This window comes from Cyanistes caeruleus, chromosome 6 (assembly GCF_971803275.1).
Source record: "Cyanistes caeruleus chromosome 6, bCyaCae1.hap1.1, whole genome shotgun sequence".
NCBI classification, from domain to species: Eukaryota; Metazoa; Chordata; class Aves; order Passeriformes; family Paridae; genus Cyanistes; species Cyanistes caeruleus.
In genome coordinates this window covers 56604612-56629701 of record NC_141706.1, presented here as the reverse complement: position 1 = coordinate 56629701, position 25090 = coordinate 56604612, and the positions used below count along the sequence as shown (strand labels likewise).

The following is a 25090-nucleotide window of genomic DNA, read 5'->3' as shown; positions in this document are numbered from 1 at the left end:
TTAAATGAAACTATTAGCCTAAGATTTAAAGCAATTTAATGATGTGATCAAAAAAATATCTCCTTAGATTTGCATTCTCTTTGTTTGGCTGCTGTAGATACAGATCTGCCATCTCTTGCCTTGCACAGGTCTGGAAGGGCAGAGACAATTTCCCTAAGATTTAAGAAGAAGACTAGAGTATTTTAGCACTATCACAGTGAAGAGCAGGAATGAGTGAAGCTATTGAAACAACAAGGCTTGGTATCTCTAAATGCTTGGCCCTTCTGTTTATCCCAGGGGCAGTGAAGGGAAGGGGCAGTATAGCACAAGACATTTTTCCCCCCATCAGCACCCCCACTCCTGGCTGGAACCATATTTCCAGCTATTCTGGTGATAAAGAACTGGTTGAGGCCCTGACAGGGATGAGGCTGATAATTGGTTTCTCTTTCAGGTGCTGAGATGGGGACACCTGTTAATGAGAAAGTTGACCAAGGACACCAGCCCAGTTGACACTGACTATTTAGCAGCTGTCAGGCAGGAATGACTCCCAGTCACTCCTGTCTGGCCTGGGTTTGAACCAGTAAGCCAGAGACAAAGGCCTCGTATCTCATTACTGCCTCTCCCTTGAGCCAGCCCCCTCTTTTCCAGCAGATGTCTATTGTATGAGTGTCAAAATCATCTGTTTAAAGGAAGGAGTTTGCAAAGGTACATCTGTCCAGCACCTAAAAGCTCCTTCCTGTGCCCAGAAAGTTCTGTCTTAGGTTGCCAGCTGACAGGGAGGTACGGCAGGGTCTGTCCCCACCTTGGGCTCCTACACTCACACATCCCTTTGCCTCCCAGTGCCCACTGTACTTCCAAACTAAAAGTCCTTATTATATTCTTATTAAGAGGACTATGTGTCGCCTTTTGAAATAGCTGGGGCACAAAGGAAGGGGAACCAAATTATAGACAGGTATAAAATCCATTCAAGTTAGCTGAGCTGCTCCCTAAGAGCAGAAAATCCCTAAGAGGGGATTCAGCTCACCCAGTGAAAATAAAATGAGTAGGTTTACCTGTCCAACATACTTGATGGGGCTGCAAAATAATCTTCCTCTAAGGACCTACATGAATCAGCAGCCAAACATGTTTTGGCTTCAATTTATCAGGAGTCTCCTAGTGAGCACTAGCCAAACTGCATTTAGAAGCTCCAAAACAACATGCTTCTGGGATAGAAAAGGCAATAAAATGTTACCTGAAGACACTACATGCAAAAATTTCTCTTGCATCTTCCTCTTTCCCTTCCCCCTGCTTTCAACCTGGCAATTCTGAGCTCTACCTACAGAAATGAACAGCTCCTGCTCAGGTAGGAATGCTCATTCCAGCAGGGCTGGTGCTCAGTAGTGGGCAGGGTCCCCTCCCAAGCCCCACGGCAGCTTTTCCAGTCTGTCAGGTCAGGTAAGTGAGGAACAAAAGCATTGCTGTGTGCAGGAAGGGGAAGGGATGGAAGCAGTGACCTGTGGCTCCCACAGCCCACCTTGCCGCTGCCCCAGCCCCCAGCAGTGAGAAGAGACCTTTGCTCAAGAGTTAAAGCACAGGAAGTGCTGCTGATGTAGGTGGTGAGGTGTAAGTAAGAAGAGAGTTGGCATGTCTCTCAAACCCTCTGTGTATTAGTATTACTATTAGTGTTGTTGTGGTTATTATTGTTACTATTATACAGTTTTCATACAGTCACTTCTGTGGTCCCCAGTTTCAGACTCCAGGCCATGCAGGGTAACAGTGACTGCAGAAAGGCTTCCTCTCTGATCAGCAGATCTCTCAAGCATGCCAGACTTGCATCTAGGAACTCTTTGCTCTGGATAATCTGTACAAGAGCAGCGACAGCAATCCTTCTATACAATAAACCATGCAAAATGATGATGATGAGCTCAGTGATCAAGGGGTAGGAAAGGGAGGTGGAGCTCTTTTGCCATCACAGATCTCACACAGATGTGGTTTTGGGAGTGGTGATGGCAGCAGACAGGCTTGAGGGGCTGAGCTGATCCCAAGTGGCCAAAGGGGTTGTCCTATGTGCAGGAGGATCAGGAGATTCTGATCACTGCTCCCCGCTCCCCAGGCACTGTGATGGCTCCTGGGAGATATTTTTATTTCTCCCTGAGGAGTTAGGTCTAACCTAGACACATTGCCTGACAGAGAAGATTCCACCTCCTTTTTTCCCTCTCTTTCTTTTCATTACTTGCACAGGGTTTGCATGGAAATATGCCTCCCGGTTCAGGTAGCATGAAAACTTCCTTTCTCACAGCCTCTCTCCCTCACTATTCTCTGCAGGTGCCTCAGCTGCAAAAACAGAAGAACCATTTATAGCAGTAACCACTCTTTTTCTTGGCACAGAGAAATTCACTGTGTGGGACTATTCCTAGTCCAGAGATAGACTTATTGAAAGAAGCAGAGTCAAAGTTAACCTTAAAGGAAGCTTTATGGGCAGACTGGGCACAGCTTTCTGCTGGTGGCAGTGTGTGCTGCTCCCTTGTTGCACTACATCATTTGTCAACACCCTGCCATATTTTCTACTCCTGAGCCTCCAAAAGGCCAGCCCAGGATCAGAGAGCCAGTCCAGGGGGCCCAGCTGCAAGCACCAGGAGGGTTGTTCAGTCCACTGCACATTTTAACAGGCAGGCAACCAGAGCAGAGTGTCCTCATCAATAGGACTGGTCCTCATGGGTGATGCTGCTGGTGATCCCAGCAATAAGGCTGACCTAAAGGATTGGGGTTAAGCTGCAGGGAGCACATGGGCGTAATAAATTTGCTTTGATTCGCTCTGTTCAGCTGGAACTTTGGTTTCCGGAGTTGTCAATTCTGGAAACTTTCCTGAGCATTACATTCACTTCTAATGAAGGCAAAGCAGGGAGTACAGCAAATAAGCTCATATGTGCAAGCAGAACAGATCAATTAAGCCTGGTACATCCTGCACGCTATCAAAATAAATGTACATCATGGTTGAAAAATCGTATTTGCAAAACAAAGCTCGAGTTGTACCCAAAATGTAAATCCTTGAGTTTGTTCGTCCTGGAAATGAAGGGACTAAAAATAAGATTATAAATATGGGGATCTTTGCTGCTCTGTCTGCTCAGCTCTAGAATGGTTCCCATGTCTGACAGATTATCTCCACGTCACCGAAAATGATCAGAGCCCTAAGGCAATTAATTCCTCACTTTCAGAGTTTTATTCCTGCGGCAACAGCGATTGCCATGGACAATAACATGGCCACCGAGAGGGGCGGCTTTGGAGCAGAGGTAAACAGCGGCCGGCACATAATGAGTGGTGGATACAAAGGCACGGCAACCTGCTTGCTGGAGGGAAAAGCCCAAGCCAGACCAGCGTGGCTGTGACCCACTGAGCCGTGGGAAAGGCTTCATCACACGGGCGGCAGAGTGCAGGAAATATAACAACAGCCAGTGCCGAGCTGGGAAAGGTGCCTCACCTTGGGCCTCACACAGCCTGGGCTCCCGTGGGTGGAGAGGGGTGTCCTGCCTCCTCTTTATATTCAGATGGAATCCCTGCTGGTAATGGTGGCCCTGCCTGGCAGTGGCAGCAGATGAGGGCAGAATGCAGAGAGGCACCAGAGCCACCTGCCCGTGGGACCTGCTGTGGTCACCCAGGCCAGGAAGGATTCCAGCCAGTGCAAAAGGTGCAGTGACTGAGATCATCTGTTAGGAGGTCTAAAAGGACACTTGCCGCTTGGTTCATGCTTGCAGAGCACATCATGCGGGCCCCAGCCCCACACCACAAGCTGGCAGGCTGTCAGTGCTCTCAAGGCACCCCCTGCCCAGCACCCAGCCTGAAATATCACACCCAGCAAGGGTCACCAGTCTAAACTATGGGTTGAGAAAAATAGAGTAGAAAACAGATCTGCAAGCTCCAGAGGATTTTTTACTTTCACACATGCCAGGAGAGACAAGCTGGAAGTGCTACTTTTATATCAGAAGTGCAAGTGTGGCTTCCTGGAGGGCTTTCCCTCACTCAGTTCAGTGTGATGGTAAGGGCCTTTTGGAAAAACACGAGTCTGGCTTCAATCCAAAACACCTTCAGAATTCTCAGATCCCTGATGAACCAGCAGCAAAAACACCTGATCTCCAGCCTTTGCTTTGGACTTAACTGTTTTGGAAGGCAGTCGCTACAAGGAACAAAAAGTGATCCACAGCCTGGAGACCTGAGACAGCAACAACTGCACCAGGATGAGCCCAAGGGGAAGGGCGCTTTTTGTTGTCCCTTTTTCCAATTTTTATTTTTCCAATTTTATTTCATTCCTTTTCAAATACCACACAAGGCAAAGGTAAGGGGTAATGTATCAAATCACAAGGAAATCCTGGTGTTTTGTGTATCATCCCGCCTCTTGTAACACTGTTGCAGCTCTTCCTTGGAAAGATCAATAATGGATTCTGTGCAAGAAAGAAATTTGTGGGGTATTCATTTTTTGTTCAGAATGTATTAAAACTGGATGTTGTCACTTAAGCCACTGTTCCTTTAAGTTGTGCTGCTCGACACTATGAATTATTCAGATATCTCTATGATATATAGAAGTGGTGTCAGCATTTTAGGGCATGACTCTCCTCTCTTATCTGCTATAAAATCCCAGTGGCTTCCCTGAGCTATAAAAGGCAAAATTAGGTCCTCAGCAGCATTGTTGTCTTGCGAGCAGAAAATACTCTTTAACACTGAGTGAAGGGTACCAACAGACTTTGCTTATAGTATAAAACCAGGTATTTGTAACTCCCTGGTGCATCAATACATCTAAAAGGTCATTTATTCATTTGGGAATGAGAAATCAGAGTGTAATGATGATGGGGGATAGTGTAACATTGCCTATTTTCTCTATTGCAGAATTACTCAGGTTGCATCGACCTCGTGCTGCTAACACCAATGGGCTCATCTGCCTGAAAAGCAAGGTGTCTGTGCTGTAGCCAGCAGTGCTGAGCCTGAGCACAGAGCTGTGCCAGGGAAAAGGAGGGTGCATGTGGGGTGGAGAAGCCCAGAACAGCCGAGGGGCTGCTGCATCCCCCAAAACCCCCATCCCTGAACAGACTGTTCAGGGCAAACCTGTCAAGCTCAGAGGCTGATTGCGCTACAACCACTTGCCATGAAACTGAACAGTCCCTGGGAACAGTGCTGATAATTTTTCTATCCTTGAATTGATTTTTTCCTCCTGTTTTTTGATGTCAAAGATAATACAGTTGAAACTGTTAAAATTCATTGTCAAGCAGGGAAGAGCATTCACTCTGCCTCCCCAAAACTGAAAGGTTGTTAGATCTGTAAGAGAAACAAGGATAGAGGTGGCAAGAGGAAAAAAAAAAGTATGTAATATGAACATACTCTTGGCAAAGCCAGGGTTTAAATCACCAGTGGCTTAAATGATAGAGGTCTAAATTCCTGGAGTTTCCCATGCCTTGTGAGTGGGTGGGTGCTGCTCATTCAGGAAAGAGGCAACTCTAAGCCAGAAAGTGCTTTTGTCTGGCAAAATAACCTCCTGCAAGTTCCTCAGCCTTCAGGAACCAAGTTCTGCCCCCACACATGCAGAGCTCCCCCCATGCTGTGAGCTGTGTGTGTAACTCAGGGCAGAATCTGTCTTCAGTGATGAACCCTGACGTCAGGCTAACTGAGGGCTGCAGTTTAGTGATGCCAAGGCAGATAAAAATTCTTACCTTCCATTTCTCCCATCTCTTTATTGCAGCATTTGTGTAGGTATTTACAAAAGGGGTATTTACAAAAGGCAAAGTCATATCAAGTATCTCTGGCCTTCCCATGTTAGACAGGATGGTAAATATTTTTGGAAGGGATAAATCCTCAATGCTTCTGGGAAGAAGCCAAGTGGTACCAGATGGCAGAGAGGAGGAAACACACCCTTATGGGCAGGTTTTTCACAGTATTCTCATCAGCATTTGATATTTGCCACTGGCAGAGACAATACAGGGGCCAGCACTTTGATCCAGTCTGCCCGTCTTTCTATTCCTGCTACTGATTGATTTCTTACCTACTGAGAATAAGCTCTGTCAAATCATTTTCCTGACACACACTTGGATCCAAAATCTCAGTGCCTCTCCTCTTTGGGTAGATGATGGTGGAGGATGTGACAGCTCCCCAGCACGTGGCTTCAGCCATAGGCATGTGGCAATCCTGATGATTCTAATCTTGTAAGTGGAGTTAGGAGATTTTTCTTAATACTTATGAAAAATTACTCTAATATTGTATGTAGCCTTCTGACTGCACAACGAAGTTGGATCCCCACTCTACGCTAAACTGCAGTGAAACTTTTGCTCTAGCTGTTATGTATGTGTTTTGGACATGTCAATCACCTACAGCTCCCAGGTAGGAGCAGCACTGACTATTCCTACTTAGGATTTAGCTTCCAGTCATTTCCCAATGTACAGATTAGGGATGAGGGAAAAAGTCTCCATATCTAGAGCTGCAAAAAATGGTTATAAACTTCCATGAAAATGAAGTGATTGTTAACACTGTGGGTGAGGGGATTTTTATGGGCTTTTTCTTTTTAGTTCAAACATACTGTGTATGCCTACCCTACAGCTCCCACTATGAGAGATCTGACTTGGTATTGCCCCATCAGCCCTGCAAGGAGCAGACCTGGACCCAACATGTGAATGTGCACCTCTTGGGTGAACGCAGGACACTTTGAAATGGACTGAGAAACAGCATTTAAGGCACATCTTGAGAACACACACCTCCCATGCCTTCCTTCTAGGAACATTCCTTCAGGCTCTTCATCTCTGCTGGTCTCCAGCTTGGATGCAACTCTTCATAGCAATGTTTAAAGGCTACTGCTTATGCCTTTTGGAGGACCTGTTTTTCTGGCAAGCCAAAGAGTTTGTTGGTCACAACCATAATCCTTCTTGGAATATCCTGAAGTCCTTTAAACGAGTTGGTTTGCATTGTAGAATTTTACTAGCAGTTTCAGGGCACAAAATAAAAAGGCTTTGTGAACACAAGATAGAATCCTCCAGCAAAACATAGTATTTTCATAAGGAGAGAGAATGAACTGGATGGCCCAGTTATATTGCCAGAAGCCAGCATTAAGAAGTGCTGCATAATCTTCCAGGAGACTGCATTTTCCTCATTGCTCAGCCAGATGGGCAAATGGAGGCACAAAGGCTTTTCACAGGATGGTTCAGCTGATCTGGGAAATGAAGGAAGATGACACAAGATGGTTCTTCAGGTCGTTGCTACTTGGAAAAGTGTTCTGGCTGAAAGTACTGATTAATCAGGCTGGAAATGAGATGCCCACCTTGGTAGCAGAGTTTGGAGCATTGCTCATTTTATATCGCACAGCTTTGTCTCACAAAAGAGAGCTCCCATTGTTTCAATCTGGGTGCTGGAATTCAAAACATTAATCAAGGATTAGGCCTTGGTGCTGATTTATGGGAAAACATCAGTTCCACAAGGGATATACCCCATGTAAATGATTAATGGAGTATGCATTCTTTGAGATGGGTCCTCAGCACATATAAGCTGCATCATGGCCTGGATGCACAGGCAGCAGTGTGTATTTCTCAGAAAACCAAGGGCTGGGACAGTCTCACTGGGATAAATCCTGCCCTTCTGCCCACTCCCACACCTATGAGTGGGCTTTGGAAGAGTCACCCCTCTCTGGGGAAGGGAGGGAAGCGACAGCATAGCTCTGAGCTGTGGTGGTGTCTTCTGTAATACTGACGTATCCCTGTAGAGGGAATGCTTTGGTAAGACTTTAGTGAGGCTGTGTATCGCTGTGTTCTCAGGGACCAAATTCTTTTTTTGCATCACCTGCTGAGTCCAGGAGTTAACATCAAGAGCATTTTTACACAGTGGGTTGCTGGTAGTTGTTTTGTTGGGATTTTTCCTAAAATTCTTTTTTTTTTGCTACAATTCGCTTTAAAATTTCATCCCTGACTGAACAGGGTAGAAATGCCCATCTGATTCAGTGCAAGGGATAGGCTTTGATGCTGTCTTACACGAGCATCAAAAGCTTAAGATAACATGCATATTAAAAGTGTTTTTCACTGGCAGCTTGCAGAAAGCCCCATGGCCAGATGTAACAAGAGGGAATCCGTAGCGTGTTGTTTACCAACTGCTTCTACACTTCATCGAAATTGCACGAGGAAATCACAATGCCCTCTGAACAACACCGGGAAAAAGGGTTTTTTCACTAAAACTAAAACTACAAACCCATCAAAATACCCCAACATTATGTATTATTCGTGTTGATAAAATTATGCTTTGCAGCACTGGGTTGGCTATCGACCATAAAACTGTGCACTGACCTAGTCCTTTCCCTCCAAGATATCAAAGCATTTAAAAACTTGTCTCAACCCAGCCCTTGGTTCCACGTGAAGCACAGATCACCTGGGCCATGGACACTTTCTGATACTTCTGCTCTAGCACTGCTGCCTTGCCTTTCCAAAATGAAGGGACATTCCTCTACTGCACTGCAAGATCCACCTTGAAGGGAAGATGAGGGAGTACAGGTGATGATGCATAGAATCCTTCTTATTCAGGTCACAGTCACTCAAACCATTTGCCATCTGGCCACCTGGCAGCTTCACTGCCACCTCCTGAGCATAAAGGCCACTGGGTGTCCAAGCACAGCAGGTCACCATCCCTCAACAGCCACCTGGGCACCAGAATGGCAGCACTGGCAGCGAACCCCTTGTGGATGGCATCAGAGTGGATCTGTGGTGTTAACATTTCCAAAAGCACAGACATACCCACTGAGTACTGAGAGCAAGTCTTAATCATCACAGGGACTTCCTCTGTGGATATTAATAATCTCCTCACTTCCTCTGAGGAGCCCCCCTGTCTGTTGAGCTCAGTTTCTACAGAAACATCAATAATGCTCAAACTGTGAAAGGTTTCACCTAGGAAAGACAGCTTTTCTTGGGAAAGCGATGAAGCAAACATCAGGCCAGCCCAGCAATAAACTGCCCAGGCCAGGCACTGCCACAGTGTAGCTTCACTTGTGTCTGTGACACAGCTGCCAGAGGCTTCTCTCTCTTTTCGACTTTGGTCGATGACGAACAATTGCCCTGCAACATCCCCCTGCTCTGCTCCTCCTTCCCCCGGCCACTGGCCAGGGACCTGCTAGTCAGATCAGCACTTGGGAGGGTCTGGGAGAAGCACTTTCCTCTTCCTGTGGGGAAGGATATGATTAAAACCTTGCAAATAAAAAGGCTTGGCTCAAAAAATGCCTGGGTGCCTTCTAGACCATGCAGCCATGAGCTGTGGCTCAGGGTGGAGAGAAGCAGGAGGTGGGACACAGTGTGGTGTCACACCACGCTGGCCATGGCCTGACTGCCCCAGAGCCCAGGAGCAGTGACCTCTTGGCACAGACACCTGCTGGTTTCCATGTCCTAAGGGCTAACTGAGGTGGCAACCTCAGGGAAGTCTGACCAGCTACAGCCAGGACTGCACCTTCTGAAGAATTGTCACCAAGGTGGAGCCCAGGTCAGAGCACAGCTCTGGTCCTGGGTGGCCCCTGTTTTACCTGCTCTGAGCCATCCCCCTTGAAAGGAGCAAACAGGCATCGCCACTGGCTGTCCAATGTGATTCTCTCCTCTCTAGGGAACTGCCCTGGTGTGCCCTGGTGTGGGTGCTAGGGGAGAACTGTCCTCTTCACATCTTCAGGTCTATGTTGTGTGTGACCAAGAATCCACCTGCAAATCCCACCTGAACTGAAGCAGTATCCGTGCTCTGTCCTAAGCTCCTCTTACCCTTTTGATAATAATGGGATAAAAAGCTTCCATAGGAGAAGAGGGACAACAGTGCTCACAGAGGGGATGAACTCCTCCAGGAGCAGGGAGGATCTGCTGTTTTGCTTTAGTAGGGAACAAGAAGTTATCTAGTTTGTCAAGGGTATATCTGGGGTCAGAAACCCGGCAACATAGACTTGTGCAGAACAAAAAACTGTGACTCTACTGAGACTGAGAAAGATAACATCAAAAGGCAGAAGTTGCAATCCTCCATCCCTCTCTGTTCCGATGTTCCCTCCATGTACAGGCCATATGCTCTGCATCCCACGCTCTGGCATCAGATTTGATGTCTCTTTGTAGCTAGAGGGTGTCTTGACCAGCTTTCTAGTGTGGTCAGAAACCTGATGTTACACTGGATTGACCCTGGAGTCAAAGCATTTACTCAGGTTCCTAAGAAACACAAAGCTGGCAATTCCCTGGGGCTTTTTAAGGATACTCATGCTGTGTCCTGGTGTACCTTTTGTTTTAACAGTGGGATATTGGGCAAAATACAGCCCACAGAGAGATATCATAGTCCAAGGAAAAGCGCCTTAGATTGAAACTCAGGGGATGTGATGCAAAGATATAGGAAATTTGCCCACATGTTGCTTAGGAAATTCACTTTATGAACTTTCCATGCCCTTTACCAGATTCCGTCCGGTGCGTGCAGAAGTTGAGGCTTGCACCCCAGCCTCCTGACAATAAGGACGACCACAACCTGTGGCGATTTAACCGAGGAATAAGCGTTATCTGCCACTTCAGGGCCGTTTCCTCCCGCACCACTGAGGTCTAAGGGAATATGCCGTTGCCAGGAGCAGAGAGGTGGCAGGGATGCTGGAGCCAGCTCTTTCAACCTGCGAGGCAGGAGGGACCGGCGGACAAAGGCGGCCACCCCAGGGGGAGGGCGGGCAGCGGGGCAGAGAGGCGCGGGGCCGGGCCCCGGTGACAAAGCCCTTGGCGGGGCGGCAGCAGCGGAGATGCTCCGGAGAGCCCGCTCCGCTCGCAGCGCAAGGCGGCCGCCCGTGGCTCCGGGTCCCTCCCCGCGCCCGGGCACAGCGGGACCGGGGCCATTCCGGCGCCGCTTCCCCGGGCCGCCCGGCAGGCGCCTTTTCCTGCCTGTCCAACCCCACCCTTTCCCGGGATGGTGCTCTCTCCGGTACCTTCTTTTTTAAGAAAACCCGGGGAAACCCATTAAAAAAAAAATAAAAAAAAATAAAAAAGGCCAAAAGCGGGGGGGAAGGCCCGGAGGGGCAGCGGTGAGGCGGCACGGCCGCGGCGGGCAGGGCATGGCAGGGCACGGCGGGGCGGGCGGAGGGCGGGGGGAGGGAGGGAGCGGCCCCGTCCCTTTGTACCTGCCGTTCGAAGGCGCCAGGCGGCCCCGCATTGGCTGCGGCGGCCGCGGCTCCCGTAACCCGAGCCGGCGGCGGGCGCGGCGCACCGGGCCCGGCCAGCGCCCAGCCCGGCAGCCAAGGGCCGGCTCAGCGCGGCTCGGCTCGGCTCGGCTCGGCTCCCTGCACCCCGCCGCCGGCAGCCCAATCTGCTTCCCCGCCGCTCGGCTCGGCCGGGGCAGGGCCGCGCCGCCCTGCCCGGCAGGAGGTGGGACCAAGCCGCGGCGCTGCCCCCCTCCTCCCTCGCTCTCTCGCTCCCTCCCTCCCTCCCTCCCGAGGGCTGAGCCATTCCGGGAAGGCGCCGGCTCCCCCACCGCTCCTCGGCAGCGCCGCACCGGCATCGGCCGCCACCGCGCCGGGCTCGGCCCCACGTCGCCCCGGGGCTGCGGACGCGCACCGGCGGAGCGGGGCGGCGGCGGAGGGTGCGCGGCGCGCACCGGCGGGCGGCGGCGGGCGGCGGGCGGGCGGGAGGACAAGTGGACGGAGGAGAGCCCGGGCACGGGGGGGCGGCCGCCGCGTAGTTGTTTTGCCCGGGGTAAGTTGGCCGATCCCTGCGGAGGCTTCGCTTGGAGAGCGCAGCGCTTGGCTCCCGGCTCCCGATCGCCCCCAGCCTCCGGGGCAGGGGGGGCGCCTTTTTTATTTCATTTCCACCCTCCCCCTTTGGTTTGTGTTTTCTTTTTATTATTATTATTATTTATTATTATTATTATTATGGGGTCTATTGGGGAGCAGAATTTCCAGTCCGGCGTCTCTCTTCTTCCTTGTCCAACGCCGAACGGAGAACTATAATATTTCTTCCCCGAGATGCTGCAGTGAATTTTAGTTCTAGGAAATCAGGCGAACAAAAATCATCCGAATAATCCGAACCATTTGTTACCCTGTGAGAGCAAACGCAGCCTAGGCACAGATGATGGCAAAAAATTCCTTGGAAGGGTCTAAAGAAGACCTGAGCAAAATTTCGGAGGAGGAGATGCTGAGATGGAGCAAGGAAGAGCTGGTGAAAAGACTAAGGAAAGTGGAGAATGAAAAGATGAACTTAATGGTGGAACACGGCAACTTGATGAAAGACGTGAACCGGCGGCTGCAGCTCCACCTGCACGAGATCCGCGGGCTGAAGGAGGTGAACCAGAAGTTGCAGGACGACAACCAGGAGCTGCGGGAGCTCTGCTGCTTCTTGGACGACGACCGGCAAAAAGGCAAGAAGCTGTCAAGGGAATGGCAGCGCTTCGGGAGGCACACGGCCAGCGTGATGTGGAAGGAGGTGGGCATGTACCAACAGAAGCTGAAGGACCTGGAGGCGAGGCAGGAGACCCTCCTGCGGGAGAACGTGGAGCTGAAGGAGATGGTGCTGATGCTGGACGAGGAGCGGAACGGGGCCGGCTCGCGGAGCTCCATCGACAGTCAGGCCAGCCTGACCAACCTGAACGGCGGCTCGGCCACCAGGGACGTGGGGGACGGGAGCAGCACCTCCAGCACGGGCAGCGCGGGCAGCCCCGACCACCATCACCACCACCTTCACCACCACAAGGCCGGCGACAGCAAGGCCGGAGCCATGCGGAGGTCAATGGATGACCTGTCCGCGCCCCTTCACCACCGGAGCATCCCCAACGGCCTCAATGGTGAGCCCTGCCCTGCCCTGCCCTGCCCTGCCCTGCCCCGCCCTGCCCTGCCCTGCCCTGCCCCGCTCGCCCCCCGCCACCACCCCCGGCATGTCCTGTCCCCCTTGGCGGTGGGTGAGGGACTCGGGAGGAATCCCTGGCCATTCCCAACCCTGTCCATCCTTGGGGACCTCTTTGGCTGAGCAGCCCCGGGGGCCGGGGAGGGGCACCTGTGCGCGGGGTGTGTGTTATCAGTGTGTTGACTGTGTTGTCGATGTCCTGGGCTGAGGGTTGGAGCCTCTTTTATCTCCAGCAGGGTTGGTGTTTGGTTTTGTTTGTTTGCTTTGGATTTCTTTTTTGACAAAAAACAGCCTGAGTTTTCAGGGTTAAATAAACACTGATTGTGTTCCCACTCTTCCTCCTCTTTCTCTCCCCCTTTAAATATTTTGGTTTGTGTTTGGCTTGTTTGCGTGCTAGTTTGGTAAGACTGATAAAAATGGGATGGGATTTTGGAAGCATCTGATGCAAGTGCAGGTTTGTCCCACAGAGCATCACCTGTTAGCTCCACAGGCTCTCAGGGCAGGCTGGCTGTGAAGTGCTCAGCAGTTTTGGAGAGGTGCAACTCAGCTTTCCCCTGTCTTCACTTCAGAAAGAAGAGTTTTGTTTGTAGAGAAGAGATTGCTCTCGAAGGGACGCTGTACTCATGATTTTGTTCAGGCTAGTCATTGAAGTTAGAAACAAGCTCCACAATGAAATCGTGCCAAGCCTCCTCTGGCAGTTCATATTCAAGCAGAGTTTCTCCTGTTGTCTAATAGTGATCACGCATTAAAATAACATTTTAACGTCTTTGAGATTCTTTTGTAATCTTTTAAAACCGACAGGACCAAGTACATGATTTCTAGAAGGAGTAGTGTTGTCAAGAGGGCCCAGTAGGAATCAAACCAGGCAGCAATCTGAAAAATTCTTATATGTAAGACTACTTTTTTTTAATCTTCTTTTCCAACCAGAGAGGGCTGTTTTCTGGTTGAGGTGTCCTTTTCCCACCTCTAAGCACACAGAGGGGGATGGAGCCCCAGAGGTTGGCTCTCATTGATGTCAGCAGTGGATGTGTTTAGCAGATAATCATGCTTTCAGCTCCCAGAGCTTTTGGTTGTCTTTTTATTTTTTGGTAATTTTTGGCTAGTCTTTATGTCCCAAGAGACCTGAGGGCATGGAGGATTGATCAACTCATTTCACAAGTGTTCATCCATGAACCTGCTGTTTGCAGTCCTGTTGCCTCAGCTGTGTGTCTCAGCTCATGGCTGGAGATGTTCTGGCCACCTTGCCCAGTAGTCAGGGCTTGCTGGTTTCAAGGGTGATCCAGTTGTCAGATGGTGCATGGTTCAGCAAAGATCTTTAAATATTAGGTGTGGAATTTTTTAATCTCTCTTCTCTTTAACATGTGTAAAACAGAAGTATCTGCTTTATAAATCTTCAGATAGCTTCCTCTCTTGATGTGACTTTATTTTCATAAGGCATTGCTCTCCACAGAGGCTTGAGGAGCACATGAGATACTGAATGTGCTATTACTGTTTTGGAACAGAAGGGCTTCACAGTTCTGGTTAGTGTCCCTTTTAGGTATTGGTGGCTGAATGGGACAAAGCTAGCTGAATCCCTCTGTTAACTCAGAGCTCTTGAGTATAGAAAACATAACCAATACTTTAGAGCTGTCCCTTCAAGCCAGAGTGAAGCCACAGTGGGATGCTTCACCTGGGATTCAAGTCATCCATGCCAGCACAAAGAGGAAAGCCTCTGCTTTCAGAGCTCTGTCCTCATTGCCCTCCTCAAGCGCTGTGTGTGGGGCTGTGCCCAGCAGCATTTTCTGGGGGAAACTGAGAGCCGAGTGTCGTGTCCTGCCCTGTGCAGGGTGAGAGTAGGAAAGGGAGGCAGACCATCTGCACACACGTGTTTCCATGCGTTCCTTTGCACAGCCCTTCTCGTTTCCTGTGTCGGAAGGATGGGTATGGGTTCCAGCATTTCAGATGTGACCTTTAGGTTTTAGTGACTTCTGGTTCTGGGGTGCCTGTGGAAGGTGGTCTCTGGGGGAAGAATTGAAGCTCTTTCCTGTGAACCTTCACAGGAAAATGCGGCTTCATTTCTGAAGGTGCAACGGATATGATCAGCACTTTTAAAGCTAATAATCCTTGTAAAGATGTAGACAAGCCTGATCTCTCCACTTAGGTAGTGAAGCTGTAAAATGACTTGAATAGTTGTCATTCTCAGATAGCATCGGTATTCAGCAAGGCCATTTCCCTGGCTGTGCCTTTGGAAATGCCTCTCAATACATATGCAAATGCTGGGCTTATCAGGCCCCTTTTTTGACTGACAGCAAGAAGTCTGGGAGGGGTGTTTGCCTGGGACGAGGCAGCAATTCTGTTAAGCCTGTGACGGTGTAGAAGAGCAGGGCAGGAGCAGGTGAACATGAAAAACCGCTCCAGTGAGTCAGGAGGGTGGTGGAGCTGTCACGGAGCAGCCCCGCAGTGAGCAGTGAGCATCCTGCAATGTCTCCTGCTCCTGTCCCTGCCTTCCGTGTGTGCAGCCCAGATTTCAGCCTATTTGTACTCTTTTCTCGGTGAGTTTTTTTTTCCCTCAGGAATAAAACAGAAGGAAGGCAGAGGAAAGAGAATACGTGGCCTTTCATTTTTTGGTTGTAAGCTCGAGTCTGGTTTGCTGTTGTCTCGTGTCTTTAAAGCACTGGAGAACTAACCAGTGGGTGAAACAGATACTGCCCAGGCAGCACAGCTACTGAAATGAACAGCCCCGTGTGCTTTCTTAGGGAGAGGAGGTGGCTGAAAGGGATACAGTGCAGAATTTAGCATCTGTAGTAAGAACACAGCAGAAGCTTTGGACAGCTGGTAGGGGCAAGGTTGCTACTTGTGAGCTGCTTGCTAGAGTATTTTTGCTTATGGAAAAGCTGGAAAGTCCTGAAATTGGAAGCTGGAAAATGCAGAACTGTACTGCCCCTGCTAGTGGTATCCATTGAGCTTCACTTGTTAAGTGCTTTTCTAAAGGTGTCAGGAGTATGGTGGCTGTTAAAAGACTTGCAGGAAGGTACATTTTTAGTAGCTTCTTAGTGAGCTAAGGTGGGTTAAATGTTTCTCATTTTCTGTTCAGTGATCCTTGGAAGTGAATTGTTGAACCAGGGCTTGATTTATTTGCCCCAGTGGCCCACCCCACTGTGAGGTGATGAACTCCAGATTTGTAAGGTGAATTCAGAATAAATGGTCTAAGTGTAAAAATCAACCCAAACCCAACTGGTGATCCACCTTTGCTTCACTTTTCTGAAATCTCTTTACTTCTGCAAGTTTCAGAAGCTGATGATTAATTATTTGCTCATGGAAGACAAGATAATAATTCTAACATAGTGTGAAAATGACTATTATTAGAAGACATGTAACCTGAAAGTGAAAGGTATGGCCATTCTCTGTGTGCACAGGGACCTGGACTGTGGGACAGGGACACCTCCAAAGTGTGTGATGGAAACACACACAGACATTACAGGCCTGTTGCTTCTGTAATGATTTGTCACATCCTACCCAGATCTAGGGCAGAAATTGAGGCACAGTCAGTGTGTGTGCTTGAGTGCTTTGGCTTTCCTTTTTATGCATGGTATGGATATCTGTACACACACAGTCTTTCTGCCCATCCAGTTTTAGATAGCTCTGTTGAAACAGCTGCTTGGTTCCAGACAGAATTAGGTTCAAAATAGGGAATTTAAAAAAAAAAAAAAAAAGTCAGGAACATTTGGTGATATTAACAGGACCTGGGGGAAGAAAAACCCTCAGGCTTATTCCCACAGGATATATCCCTGGACTGTGAGGTGTGTGGGAACATTGGGAGGAGTGACTCAAAGCTCCCTGAGGCCAGGGCAAGGGCTTCCACTTTAGCCTTATCTAGATCTGATTGGGACAACTGTTCATTCCTCTTTGAGCCTGGGGGCATACAGACTCAACTAGTGATGTGCCCAGGACAAAATCCTGTGCTACAGGCAAAGCTTTCAGGCTATGGTTTTATTTCACACCCATCAACTGAAGTTGTCATTAGAACTTCACCTTCCACTGTAACTTTTTGCTTTAGGTTCCCAAAATGGACTGGGTGGTTTCCAGTGCCTCCGACTTTATTCCAGTTGGGTAAAGTGTTAATTTTGATATTTTGTTTTCATAAATTATTGAAAACATCAACAATTAAGAAGTGGTCAGAGAGGCCCAGAAAAAAGCTGTGGGTACAGCAGAGAGCCTGTAGTAGCAGAGATATTAGTCTGGCCTCTTGTTGTTGTCTTCTCCAGTGAAAAAGAATGGTCTCTCTAGGTGAGGGGGTGGGAAGATCTCTAGTTCTATTGATTCCCACTTGTAGATGTCCACATATTTACCTAGAGGGTACAATATATTGCAGTTAAAATGGTGGCAGAGAGAAATGGCTGTTCCCTGTGGGTTGGTATTGATTGGTAATGCAGCTACCCTGTACTTACTTCTCTTCTTCACACACCCTTAAGGCCAAAATACTTTGTTTTATTAGTGTATTAATAATCAATATACTTATTATTTATGGTGGCATATTAATGAGGCCTTTGAGATGAGAATATGCAGGGGCAGAAGCAAAAGATGAGGTTCATCCCATTTAATTTGAGGTATCTCCAATACAGGCTTTAACATCTTCATTCCCTTGGACATCCTTTATCAGCCATGTGGAGAAAGGCACTTTGGTGTCATGATTTATGTGAACTATGTCTGCATCAAAGAGAGCGGAATGGTATGCTGGTTGTGCTCTTTCTCTCTGCTGATGAGAGGAGGAAGCCTGGTCAGCTCATTCATATGCAACCATCTAAAGCCAGATGAGATCAGCCCTGTTCCAGGTGTTGTGGTGACCATTGTCCCCTTTTGCAGTGCACCTGTCCTAACTCTGGTGAAAGAGAGGAAATCCCCTTTCTCAGCAGTGCTCAGATGTCACCCCCTTATAGTCCCCACTGCATGGGCAGCCCAGGTCAGAGAAAATCCCATTCTTTGTGCTGGACACCTCTCAGAGCTCAGTGACTCCTGCCAAGCTCAAGCACAGGTTTGGTTACTTGACCAATTATTTTCTTTCTTATGTCAAGAGCACTTTTCATCCTCTGAAAATGGCTTTAATGTTCTTTTTTTAAATACTGCTGTTTTTAATATGTCAGTATTTTTGGTGCTGTAGGCTGTTACATACAGACTCCTTGTGATTAAGACAGGAAATCAGCTCTGGGGTGCTACACTAGATAGATGTAAGACCTGAAGAGAGACCTGTTTCCATCTCTGCTGTAAGTTCAATGCATTCTTTTAATTGCCTTATCAATGCTGAGGTCTCAGACATGAAGAGTACAGCTTGAGTTTTTTGTAGCCAGTAGTCATTGGCCACTCATTCAAATGACTTCCATGGAGTGCCTCATTGGAGGCATTTCTGTCATTGCCCACTCCTGCCTTCTTGCTGGGGCATTGCCTATGTGCCAGCCTGCTTGGCTCCCAAACTTCAGCTGGTGTTCCTTGAAAACAAGGCTCAGGATGCTTAAATTAAAATTGGGCCATATCTGGAAATATATTCTCCATGGTAATGTGTTCTAATTTTGTTTTCCTCTTTCAATATTACATAGAGATATCTTATTCTCAGCTGTCCTGTTGAAGGAAAAAAACTTGTATTGATTAGAAGACAAGTTTCTATGGGCCTTTGATGGAATTATCCACTTACTGTCATTGAAAGCAATCACAATAAAGGAAGTAGTAACCAACTGTGTTGGTTACATGTAAATGATTTGGTCCTCTGGAGACATTTCATCAAATAAAGCTGAGGGTGGAATTAAATGGTGATCTAATGAAGTGGCAGGCATGGGAACCCAAAATGCAGCCCTGGCAGGTGTTACACTCTATTTATGTGTGGAAACAAGGGGGATGAATGCCAGCACTGACAGAAGCATTGCATCTGAAAGCTGAAGGGTTAATACTTTGTGGGGACAAGGGTGCCTGCATCCATGTGACCTTGGGGATACTGGAGGCCCGCCCTGGGAGGCTTTGGGCTTTTTATCTGCCCCACAGCATGGCTGTGGCCTTGCTTGCTCCTCACACAGACATATCCATGGCAGGGTCTGCTGATGTTGTCCCCCCAGGCTGCCCTTGCAGCATCCTTCTGTACTGGGGCTGCCCTTTGGAGATGCTCTGGGAACAGAGCAATGGACAATAGCTGATGGTAGATGAGATGGAGGTGAAGCGCTTAAACTGGCAAAAACATCTGGTATACGTCAGGTGTGGAGTGAGGCAAATGAAAAACATCTAAGTCCATTTAAAATTCAGCTAAAATGCTTGAACTCAGAAGGCTGATGTTCTTTCCACACTCACATGCGGGCCCTAATGCATCCCACTGCAAAACACACAACATTGCTCGCCTGGAACAGGGAAGGTTTGTGGGCTGCACATCCAGTTTTCCTGCGAATTAACTGCAACTGGCTGGGTTTGCTTCTGCATTCTGTATTTTTAACCTGACTTTTTGTCTGCCAGCCAGGATTCATCCTGCCCTGTCGCCAAATGTCATCATCCCCTTGTGGTTAACTTGCTGCAATTCATGAAACACTTGGCTGCCATAAATAGTTATGTGCAGAGGTTCCTCCGCACGCGGAGCGGGCAGAAAGGCGCAGGCAGCGCTGCTAGGCACTCGCACACGAACATGTCCACCAAGAGAAAGTTGACCCACTTCTGCAAATAGATAACTCCTGGCAGAAAAAGTAACACTGTCTCAGAGAATCTATCTTCCCCTTGCCTACTGAATTGTGAAGCAAAAAAAGCAAGCCAGCTCCATCTTCTGAATTAGCACTGATGTGAGCACAGTACTCCCCACTGAAAGCAGGATGCGTAAATCGGGCCCTGATCTGAGGAGGGCTTAAAATGGCCACAATTTGGTGGTGATTTTTTTCTTTTTTTTTCAGTATAATGAAAGCTTTTGTTAGTGAATGAGGTGCATGGAGTTCAGGACTCAGCTGCTCTTAGGCATTAGGAAACATTTGTCACCATGGCAATTGAAGGCTGCTGGGCAGGTTATATTGAACACTTTTCTAGTGACTCATGTCTGGGTCAAGACCATTTATGCCAGGTTACTTTAGCCTCTGTACATACAGGTATACATAGTCTTCCTTCCCTTAAATTGTTTCTTGCCTTGATATTTTGCCCCTCTCAGGGAACTCATTGCTTGTTCTGACTTATGTCTCCAAGGAGGTGGTGCCAAGTGTTCATCCTGCTCAGAGCCTCTTCTGTAAAGGGTCTTTGTGACCTAAAGTCCTTATGAAGCAGATTGCAGGTTAGTTTCAACTGCCTTTGAGACTTCACGGATCTTGCAGTGAGATTGAAGCAATCCTAAATCTGTTGTGAGTTATCTCATTGTCTGCTTGGGCTCTCCTAAGGGCTTGTAGGATGGGATGTCTCCTGTTTGCCTGGGGTGGCTGTGGTGGGAGGGCTGTCTGCAGCAGAGGGAGCACCGTCGGTGAGTGTCGGGCTCATGGCAGCGGGGCTTTGGCCAGCTGTACACTGCAGTCGCAGGGTGACACGCTAGCTGTCTTCTGTGGTTGTGTCAACGCTGGCTTGCTGGCAGAATTAGTTCAATCAAAGCTGGAGTGCTCTGAAAAGCCCTTCAGACTTTGCTCCATCCCCCAGCTCTGTGCAGTGACACTCAGGACTGCATGCTGCTGCCTTTTCTCCCATTTCATCCCAAACTCCTCTGCTGCTGGGATTTCATTCATGTACAAGGTCAGCTGCATTTGAATGTCTGTGTGAGATGAAAGATGAAGTGTGAGGAGCAAATGGGTGGGGTAGGGCTCAGACTAGGAAGCAAGAGGACATACTTAACTGCTCTTTCAAACCATCTCCAGGATAGTAAGATCAAACCATCTCCAGGGGCGCCTATGCCAGGGGATTTGACAGCTGTGTCTGACCTATCCCTGCATTCCCAGGACAGTGAGAGCCCCCAGGTGCTTCCCAGGTGAGGAAGGTTGCAGAGCTGCTGCCTCTCTGCCCTTATGCTATAGAAGATCCATGAAGAGGAAAGGAGCACGCAAAAGGACTACTCAAAGTAGAGCAACAAAACCAAACCATTGTTTTAGAAAAGAAGGAGAAAAACAGCATTTCCAGTCCCCAAAGCGTAATATTTCTATGGAAATAGCAGGAAAAGGCTTGCTGTCAGTCTCTGATCTAGTGGGACTTACTAGATTTTGTTTGTTCTTCCCCACATCTTCCATCATCTCTGGATCATCGAAGACAGGTTGCTGTGCATCACAAATGCAAGATTCCTAGTTTCTGACTTTTGATTAAGTGCTAAGCAGTCTCTGGAGGGCTGGCATCTATCTTTCATCTACAGTTTTTTTCTTGCTAAGGTACATTTCTCTCACTCTATGACACTTATTGATAATGCCTCGTCCTTTAAATGCCACTTCTGTGACAGTCTGCTCCTGGCTGTGACTTTGTATGAAGCCATGGACTGTTCAGTGGTGTGGTACATCTCAGTGACCAGTGAAGTTACTGTGGGACTCTGTTGGACTTGAATGAAATTGAAACTTGGACTCTTTACACTTGCTTCGGTATTTTTTTCTAAGGAAATCCAGAGTGCCTTTAATCTCCAACAAGGGAAATAATCTGTCCTGTTTAGGCATTGTTCTGCTTCATTTTTGTGTTGCCAGAGGACTACTGCTGGTTATATGCACACAGGCATTAACCATTTTCATGTTGATGTTTTCACTATTTGTGCCCCATTTTTATTTTTAGTAGGATCTAATAGAATAGGTTCCAGGACAATCTACGTAAAAGTCTACTGTTTTATGCCAGAGTAGCATCATCAGATGCTAACAGAGTATCAGTAATTAAAAACAACTAATTTTGGTTGATGCTGAATCTTTTCCAGCTCCTAACAAAGGTGTTAAGAAAATCTTATTTTTATGTACAATCTTAAAGGGCTATTGTGATACACAGTATTCTTTTGTCTTCTTAGTTTCCTTTTTTTATCTCTCTTACTGGGATTTGCAGACTCATATTTATCTATTTCCCAGCAGCTGAATATAACTTTGATCTATGCTTTGGATCTATGGAGCTTTTAATCCCTTTCCACTGAGTTAAAAGCTTGTTTGCTGTTGAATGTGATACATAGTTATAGGTTATGTGATCTTCACCAGCGGCTCATGCATTGCACAGGGATGGCACATTGTGAAAAACTCTGATAAAATGTTCCCTTATTCATTTTCCTGATTGCAGCTGAAACCCAGCACGGGAGTGAGTCAATCATTCACTCCTGGTCAAACTGCTGATACACCTGTCCTTTGCTGTTGCAAATACCTCTGCACTTGCTTGCTGTATTTCAATTATTCATTCATTTCTCTGTGATGCTTATTTTTGAGGCTACAAACCAGCTGAGTATTTCTGTCAGTGCAGCAGCCTTTCCATCTTTCAGTTCTGATAACGTTTAGAGGATTTTCCTTTTCCATCCTTTTAACACTTTTTAAAAATAGGGATCCAGTTTTAAAGCCTATGTGTTTATTCCTCTTTGATGTCTTGAAGCATGGGAATATATGCCTTGTTTGTGGAGATCTTCTCTTCTGGAGTGGCTGCAGTTTCCACCTCAGGAGCAATAATGTTTTCTGCAGCTCTGTCCTCCAGGCCATGTGGATGTAGCTGCACGTGTGTGACTGTATTCAACCATCTTCTGAAAGTTGTTCTTTTCAAGTTTTTGGTGCAGCTGTTTGCTTCCCAGATTCTGAGCAATTTACCTGAAGTCTCCCATGCTTGTCTCCTGAGCTCTTGTAACAAAATGCAGTCCTCTTTTTATGATGTCAGTTGAGACTGTATTGTTTTAGATGTAAGGTTTAAAATAGCAAAAGGAGGGATGGTTCTGCAGGTTAGAGCACTGAACTGGGACTCAGATTTGGAGCGCTGTCTCTTTGTTACATGGCTTTCTTTCATGTCTTAGCTAAATTATGTGATTTGGGGTTCTCCTTTTATACAACCAGTATAAGATATTTCCTTTGTCTTCTCCAAGTTTATTGTGGTGCTCAACAGAGTAAGACCCTTACCTCAAACAGGGCCTCTGATCATTGCTATGATATCAGTGATAAAAAACAGGTGTTGAGTAATAGTGAACTAGCAAGGAAGGAGAAGTCTTTCGAGTAACTCCACACATTTCTAATTCCCAGTTTTGGAGCTGCTTCAAATCCTATTTCAGCTTTACTGGGATGAAAGCTCTTTACATGTTGGGTTGCTTCCCTCTGTATTGTATATACTTCTTGGAACCACAGGATGATGAAGTGTGGTCATTCTCCCTCCAACTGTAAAAAACCAGAAACTTGTCATATAATAATTCTCCCAAATGAGAAGATGAGAAAAATTGGATAAAAAGCAGGATTTTCCCCTCCACAAGCACAGACAAGTACAGAAAGATGCTGCTGCTGCTGTCACGGCAACAGGTTACCTTGATACCTTTCAGAGAGTGGACACAGCATTTGTTGTTATTTCAGCTCATCCCATCTGTGTTGCCCAGTTGAATATCATGTTATATATGTGTATTTAAAAGGTTTATCTGTCAGCCTAGTGCAGTTTTGGCTGAGGTGAAGAATCACAGCTGTGAAGCAGAAGGGTCCTGCTTGTCACCTTGCTCCCCATGTCACTGCAAAGCAGTAGTGTCTTTGCTGTAATTGCTGAAGGCACTCTTCCTCTTTCCAGTTAAATTCTTACCTGATCCCTTGATTGCTTTATTTCTGATGCTGGCAATTTGGTGACTCCTAACGAGTCCTGACTGAAAAGTCATCAAAGTCACTCTTGGGTGTGAACTCAGAGTTTCCTAACCACATGGGCTTTTATTTCCATTTGCATGGTGGAATTGGGAGGGAGGATCTATTTGTCAGCTATCACTGACGCGTTAGGAGGGTGACAAGACCGCAGTAACTCTTCCTAGGCAATTACGTATGAAAGGTTGTCAGTATGAGTAGTATGGGAAGTTAAAAGCCTTAATTTTCATTTGGAATTGAAGCCCTAATGACTTTCTACTCCTACAGCTCATAAAGTCCATGCTTCAGCTTCAAGTTGACCAAGAAAAAAAGGGGAGGGGACATCTTTTATTTCAGACTGTTTTGTGCAAAATTTTAATGCAAAACCAGATTTATGAGTCACTGTTCTTTGTATAAAAGGTGATTACTGGGGTATGAACCTCAGAAAAGTGACATTTTGTGACTTTGCTGCTAGCCACGCAAGATGAGCTTTTGCTTTCCCTCTTTTCAGTTAGTTAAGTTAAGCAACATCTCAATTTGAAAGGACTAATTTTATTTCTGTTTGTTGTTTACCTTATACGCTAATTATTTTCTCTATGTAAAGCTAAACAGCTCAGAGAGGAAGAGAGAGATCATCCCAAATGAATGCTCTCTGATTTTTCAGAATTATGGGTGTAGATCCTATGGGATCACACTATTAAGTGAAGTGCTGTATTCAGTCACATCCCTCACTTGTAGCATAGTAAGGGAGAAAAACTGGATTGCACAAATCCTTTTGTTAACCCTAGGAACATAATTAAGTCCCTCTGGAAATCTGTTCTTTAAAAACACAGTCCTCTAAACATCAATGTTGTTTAATCTGTGCTTAAAAGTAAAGCTATGTTTTTATCCACTTCTGTGTGTTTTGTTGTGGTGGGTTTTGTTTTTGTTTTCCCAAGGAATAAGGGAGCATTTTGTAACTCAGTAGCCTGTGCTGCCTAATGCAAGTGAGAGCCGAGGGCAGGAGTGTTGGCAGAGGTGGCATGTGCAGGTCACAGTCCTGTTTTGGCTCTGTAGCAGCAGGTCAAGAGCTCACACCAAGTGTGAGCTCAGTGCCAAGTGATCCAGAGCATCTTTGTCTTTCTGGTCCACCAGGGATATTGAAGGCCATCTTCTGTTCAAAGCACAGGTGCTCAGCATTTTCAGAGTATTAAGTATTCTGGGAGTGATGGAGCCTTCGTTCTTGGAACTGGCTGTGGTGACTAGCTAATTTTCTTGGCTGTGGGGCTGTGTACTTGAGAAAGCATGACTCCAGACCTGTAAATGCCCTCTGTCCATAACAGCGTAGGACAAACAAGTTTTCTAATCCCTCAGCTGTGGAGACAAGTTTGCTCAGAGACCAACAAGACAAGGAATGGATCATATAAACAGCAGCTGATGCAGTTGTTGGAAAGGCCTCTATTTTTATTTTCTTCTTGCTACAGCATCTTGATCAGGTTGGACAGAGAAGGTTTGCAGTGGAAAATATGCTGTCCTGTGCTTCATTCTGACTTATTTGGAGAAAAATTACAGGACTGTCCTCTGTAAATTTTTCTTCTATTTGGTAGTGTAAAG

At 47.1% G+C, this 25090-nt stretch overlaps 1 protein-coding gene across 3 annotated transcripts in view; it reads left to right on the top strand.

The window, feature by feature from the left end:
• Positions 1-11150: 11150 nt before the first annotated feature.
• The window catches only part of CCDC85C (coiled-coil domain containing 85C), a 110759-nt gene continuing 96819 nt past the window's right edge, over positions 11151-25090 (top strand). For 2 of the 3 annotated variants that reach the window (XM_086894405.1, XM_086894403.1), the window contains exons 1-2: positions 11151-11321; positions 11846-12732. In XM_086894405.1, the coding sequence (XP_086750531.1) occupies positions 12021-12732 (712 nt within the window). In that variant the 5' untranslated portion in view covers positions 11151-11321; positions 11846-12020. Of the gene's footprint in view, positions 11322-11588; positions 11649-11845; positions 12733-25090 lie in introns of those variants that run through there. The other variant, XM_086894404.1, reaches the window with a different exon arrangement.